The 5,235-nt window shown below is 47.9% G+C and overlaps 3 protein-coding genes across 4 annotated transcripts in view; 1 reads left to right on the top strand and 2 right to left on the bottom strand.

The window, feature by feature from the left end:
• LOC119324075 (GPI ethanolamine phosphate transferase 2-like) overlaps nt 1–622 on the bottom strand; it is a 7,345-nt gene extending 6,723 nt beyond the window's left edge. The window contains exons 1-2 of one of the 2 annotated variants that reach the window (XM_037597820.1): nt 411–622; nt 212–305 (exon numbers count right to left, since the gene is read on the bottom strand). In XM_037597820.1, coding sequence (XP_037453717.1) covers nt 212–305; nt 411–523 — 207 coding nt within the window. In that variant the 5' untranslated portion in view covers nt 524–622. Of the gene's footprint in view, nt 1–211; nt 306–410 lie in introns of those variants that run through there. The other variant, XM_037597821.1, reaches the window with a different exon arrangement.
• A 178-nt stretch (nt 623–800) lies between these two features.
• LOC119323474 (20 kDa chaperonin, chloroplastic-like) lies at nt 801–3,192 on the top strand. Its single transcript, XM_037597141.1, has 5 exons — nt 801–1,040; nt 1,558–1,737; nt 2,206–2,361; nt 2,635–2,712; nt 2,866–3,192. Exons 1-5 carry the CDS (start codon nt 882–884, stop codon nt 3,037–3,039), a joined length of 747 nt encoding a protein of 248 aa, XP_037453038.1. The 5' UTR covers nt 801–881; the 3' UTR covers nt 3,040–3,192.
• Nucleotides 3,193–3,320: 128 nt separating this feature from the next.
• On the bottom strand, nt 3,321–5,235 carry LOC119323475 (bifunctional nitrilase/nitrile hydratase NIT4-like). Its single transcript, XM_037597142.1, has 2 exons — nt 4,417–5,235; nt 3,321–3,674 (listed from the first exon to the last, which is right to left on the bottom strand). The coding sequence occupies exons 1-2, from the start codon at nt 4,559–4,561 to the stop codon at nt 3,454–3,456; spliced, it is 366 nt and encodes a 121-aa protein (XP_037453039.1). The 5' UTR covers nt 4,562–5,235; the 3' UTR covers nt 3,321–3,453.

The raw sequence follows: 5,235 nt of genomic DNA, 5'->3' as shown, positions 1-5,235 counted from the left end.
ACATTTTCACAAATGTGTAAAACTAGTACTGACATTTAGAGTATCTAAGTGATTAGAGCTGAAGACCATCATCCTAAATTACTAAATTGGTGCGTCTTCTGATGTTGGCCCCTCCTTGTTGTCGGTGCAAGCTCCGCCACTGGGCTGAAACACTACCAGGCGGATCTACTAAACTGCAGAGCGAGCAATCGAAACGGAAGCAGTGCCGTACCCTGTACAGCGATCTGAGCTGATCCGGAGGAAGCGCCGGCTCCTCCCCGCCGTCGACGGGGCCGCACGACGGCGCCCGGTAGCTCTCCGCGCCACTGCAGGGTGACAAACCACACACCAGACGCGCGTCAGCCCAAGTAAACAAACACCGCCTGCTGGCTCAGAGAAAAGCGGGGCTGAGGAGAGGCCGAGGCGCGGACCTGAAGCCCGGGAGCGTGGGCTTGACGGGGAAGAAGCCGTAGAGGAAGAGGGAGAGGCCCGCGACCTGCAGCAGCACCGCCGCCACCGTCCACCCCGCTACGGCGGCGCCCATGGCTTCCCTCCCTCGGTCGGCGGTGGCGATCGCCGCCGCTGCTCTGTTTTTTTTTCTTCCGCCGCTCGGGAATGGGTATCGGAGCCGCGGAGGAAGACGCGGCGAGGCCCGTTTGACATCCAAGTTACGGGCTGAGCTGACAACCTGGACCTTTAAGCCCAGGCATAGCAGGCCCGTTGGAGCCCACGTAATCTGGACACATCGGGCCCAAAGATGCACTGCGGCCCATCAGAAGTTCCGGGGATGGATAAAGCGCTCCCCTCCCATTTGCTTCTCCGCTGCTCTGCTCTGCTCTGCTCATCTTCCTTGTAGGCTAGGCTAGGGTTTATCTTCGGATTACGAGCGAAATCCTCGGGCAATGGCGTCGGTGCAGCTCTGCGGTGCCGCGGCCGTTGGCGCGGCGGGGTTCTCCGGGAAGGTAGCGGCCAACGCGCCGGCGGCGGTCGGGGTACGCCCGGCCCGGCGGGGGGCGCTCCGCGGGCTCGTCGCCAGGGCCGCCACCGTCGTCGCCCCCATGGTGCGTGCTCCCCGTGCAACGCGCCATGGTTTCACTGCTTGTTTCTCGCGTCGGGTAGTGGTGGTTCTCGTGCGCCCTGTTACATGTGTATTCTAGCAATTGGTAAGGTGGGGCTGCAGAAGAGGGGGCAAATCGAGTTATGAGGTTGCCGGAATATGTTATCTGTGGTTCATGATGCGAGTAAATCAGTGAAAGTGTACCTTGCTTTGCTTGAATTTGAAAGGACCGATGCTGGGGCGTGTCAATGAGGAGGTTTCTACGCGAACGCGCTTGATTTCAGTTCTAGTAGGATTAACGGTCAGAGAACTGTTTTATGAACAATCATCAGTTGTGTCATCAAATTGACTATAAGGTTGGAATTGGATACCACCGATATCAATATACCGAAAAAGAGTCCAGGAAGCAGTTATGTTTCTTTGTGGCTTGTACTTAGCGTTTTAGTCGAGCCTCTAGCTCTAATTATCATGCGGCGAGTATGCTTCCGGGTCTGAAACTATCTCCTGTTACTCTCTTGCAGTACACGACGGTCAAGCCCTTGGCTGACAGAGTGCTTCTGAAGACCAAGACTGCCGAGCAGAAGACGACCGGTGGGATTCTGCTCCCTTCAACTGCGCAGTCTAAACCTCAGAGTGGTGAGGTGGTTGCTGTTGGAGAGGGAAGAACCATTGGGGATAGCAAAGTAGAAGTCGGCATTAAGGTATGGCTTGTGCAGTCAGTTTGTTACAGTCTTATGAGTAGAATCTTGGTTATGACAAATCCAGTCAGAAGCATGCTAAAATGCTGATATGATGAAGCTTGCAACACACACGTGTTACCTGTTTGGATTCTAGGATTTTGCACATGTTGTGTCAGTTTTGTTGTATGTGGTTTGGTCCTTTTATATGTTTTGCTGTGATAATTAGTTTGTAATACAGTCAGTATGCTCCAGTCTTATGAGTAGGATTTTGGCTTATAAAAAATCCAGTCAGAAGCATGCTAAAATGCTAACATGATGAAACTTGCCTTACCTTTTTGCATTCTAGGATTTTACGCGTGTTATGCCAGTTCTGTGTCTGGTTTCATCCGTTTACTACATGTCTTCTGCTGTGATAGTTGTCAATACAACAAGTTTGTACCAGTGGTTGGTGAGTAAAGGCAGTTGTAACATGTTTCACCTGTTATGTAGGTTGGGGCTCAGGTTGTATATTCGAAGTATGCTGGAATGGAGGTGGAGTTGAATGATTCCAACCATCTGATCCTAAAAGAGGACGATATCATAGGTATTCTGGAGACAGAGGATGTGAAAGACATGAAGCCTCTTAGCGACCGTGTTCTTATCAAGGTAGATATTTTCACATACTCCCTCTGTCTGGAAATACTTGTCGGAGGAATGGATGTATCTAGATGTATTTTAGTTCTAGATACATTCATTTTTATGCATTTCTCCGACAAGTATTTCCGGACGGAGGGAATACATTTATTGTGTACATCTGGTTACATCAACATATGTCTTGGACCGTGCGCTGGTGTCAGTTTAGTGTATGTTTCTGTCTTAGGTTACTACCCTCAGGTCTTGCTATAATATACATTTCATGCTTTTGTACCTGTATAACAGGTAGCTGTAGCTGAAGATAAAACTGCCGGGGGCCTGCTGCTGACCAACAGTGTCCAGGAGAAGCCATCTGTTGGAACGGTCAGTCATTTACTAGTTCTGTTGGACAATTTGATGTCTATCATGCCTATGTTTCTGAGCTGCACGGATCATATTGCAACTGTACCTTGGCATCTATCTAGTCCGAATCAATCTTACTTTTGAGCTAATGCCATGTTCATTTGTCGGAGACAGGTGGTCGCTGTCGGCCCGGGCCATCTGGACGAGGAAGGCAAGAGTATCCCGTTGCCGGTATCCACAGGCAGTTCCGTTCTGTACTCCAAGTATGCTGGCGCCGAGTTCAAGGGTGCCGATGGCACAAACTACATCGTGTTGAGGGTATCTGACCTGATGGCTATCCTCTCTTGAGCTGGTTTGTAGCGCAAGGCGTGGTTTTCCTGATCTAATTGTTCCAAAGGCAACTTAAACTAGATGAAGAGAAATGAGAATCCCCTTCCATGTTTGTGGCTCTGCACCAAAGCTGGTTTTCCTCACTGATATGTACTCCTGCATTATACTCTTTGTGCCAGCCAAGGTTGTTAGTAGAATACTCCTAGCAATCTGATCACGAATCGACGGTCCAAGATCTTATAAATTCAAATAAAAAAGGAAAAATATTCCAACCCTAGAATGGTTTTCAAAATCAACAGAGTCATTGGGGTAAATGAATGTAGTATGTATGTATTGTAGATGCCCTTACAAGAAATACAAAAGCACAACTATTGATGTAATGCCAACATGGACTTTGTTACACACAGATACGGAAAGGTTGCTGGTCATCAATCAGGTCCTCGAAACATTGTCACTCTTGTGCCTTGGATCTTGTCCGTCAGTAGAAGCAAAAGACGCAGCGTGTCTCAGATCGGTATTCGCGGTCAAGCTCAGCACCTCAGCCCTGTGTGTAGTGTCCCACAGCGCTTGCACGAACAATTTCACCAGTGTCTGCAAACATAAGTGTCCCACAGCGTCGAAATCAAACTTTGCACGAACAATTTCACCAATGTCTGCAAACATATCACCAAGTTCCTATTAAGAAATGTTTCAGTCACAATACAGATTTGTATTGGTGAGAGCTGCGATTACCGAAAATGTATAAATAAATTTTGTGGAACACCATTCATTGCAGCTAAATCATTCTTAATGACCAATAGTTCATGCTTAACAGGAAATATCATAGAAAACAGGGAGAAAAGATGCAAGATCAAATGTGACATTGATATCTGCCCCCTTATATCCAAAATAGATAGTTTATACCAGATCAGCAGTCTCCCATTAGCAAGGGGAATTGTGTGCCACTTAAGTAACATAATTACGATTTTCTGCCTAATATGCTTGTGTCGTACATCAAGCACCTCATTTTCCAAGCAAGAAAATTTTGTCTATATAACTTGCCATTAAGACAATTACACCAACTACAATTCAAGAAAACTGTCAATTCCTTTTCGACCTAGTCCATTGACATCGAAAAAGCACAACTCTTCCTTTGTACATATGAGACCATAGTCAATGAAGGAGAACAATATAGCTCAAGTTTGATTGGCACACCATTCTTACTATTTCAAGGCATCAGTCTGATAGATCACAAAAAAAAAAAGCAAGTCCGTGCTAGTGAGACAAGCAAGCAAGCAAGCACCTAGCGCTCATCACCCAATCGAAAACACACACTAGTGAGACAAATGATCGAACACCATATGAGCTACTAGCACCAATAGGAAACAACAGGGAAACCAAAGTGGGAGCACGTACCGAGCATTGCAGGGGTGTCGTAGAACATGCTGCAGGCCTGCACAACAGTGGCCCACACGATAGTGGCATCCTGGTCGGCGCCGGTGTTCATCTCCATCTCCGCAATCACAAGCCCGACACTGGAACTCATTGGGGGCAAAGGCATCGTTGCCGAGCAGTGGAACGGAATAGGAGGGGATGTCGTGGGGATGCGGGCTACTTGTCGTGCTTCCTGCGTAGGTAGTCGCGGACGAACTGATCGCGGGCGAGCGTGCGCTCGCGCTGGGGCTCGATGTGGACGTAGGAGAGGTGTGCGCCGTAGGTGAGGAGCCCCGCGCCGAAGGCAAAGAGTGCGACAGTGGATAGCAGCTGCCGGGGAGTGGACGGGGAGCACCAGCCCATCCGTGGGGAGCTTGATGGCAAATGAGGAGAAGACAGGAGGAGGATTTGTGGACTTAGGACCGGTTTTTTCACAAGGATACACAGCCAAAAGAGAATACACAATTAAATAAGAGCTCTGCTCTAAAAATTTTGTTCACATTCATCAAAACAAGAGCTCGCTTTCAAGATCGCACACATGAAAAGTGTTCATTGTCAAGATTATACACATGAAAAGCTTTCCCTACATCGATACGGGCTCCCCTTCAAGATCATATACATCAAAACAAGTTCACTGTCCAATACACAATGAAGTAAAGAGCTCATTGTCTAGATTTTTTTTTTGTTCAGATACATCACATACTCATGCATCACACACATCATAGCATCAGTGCACGCATCAGGGGTAGCAGGTGGTAATGTTATTAGTGCACCCATCAGAAAATGCGAAGATTGAACAGA

This window comes from Triticum dicoccoides, chromosome 6B, assembly GCF_002162155.2.
Source record: "Triticum dicoccoides isolate Atlit2015 ecotype Zavitan chromosome 6B, WEW_v2.0, whole genome shotgun sequence".
Taxonomy (NCBI): Eukaryota; Viridiplantae; Streptophyta; class Magnoliopsida; order Poales; family Poaceae; genus Triticum; species Triticum dicoccoides.
Note: the sequence above shows the minus strand (reverse complement) of the source record. Positions and strands in the feature narration are given on the sequence as shown.

Coding starts and splice junctions, on each gene's coding strand:
- LOC119323474 (XM_037597141.1), top strand. CDS start 882: ATGGCGTCGGTGCAGCTCTGCGGTGCCGCGGCCGTTGGCGCGGCGGGG. Junction 1,738..2,205: donor AAGTAGAAGTCGGCATTAAG/GTATGGCTTGTG, acceptor CCTGTTATGTAG/GTTGGGGCTCAGGTTGTATA. Junction 2,362..2,634: donor GCGACCGTGTTCTTATCAAG/GTAGATATTTTC, acceptor CCTGTATAACAG/GTAGCTGTAGCTGAAGATAA.
- LOC119323475 (XM_037597142.1), bottom strand. CDS start 4,561: ATGCCTTTGCCCCCAATGAGTTCCAGTGTCGGGCTTGTGATTGCGGAG. Junction 3,675..4,416: donor CGACACCCCTGCAATGCTCG/GTACGTGCTCCC, acceptor ATATGTTTGCAG/ACATTGGTGAAATTGTTCGT.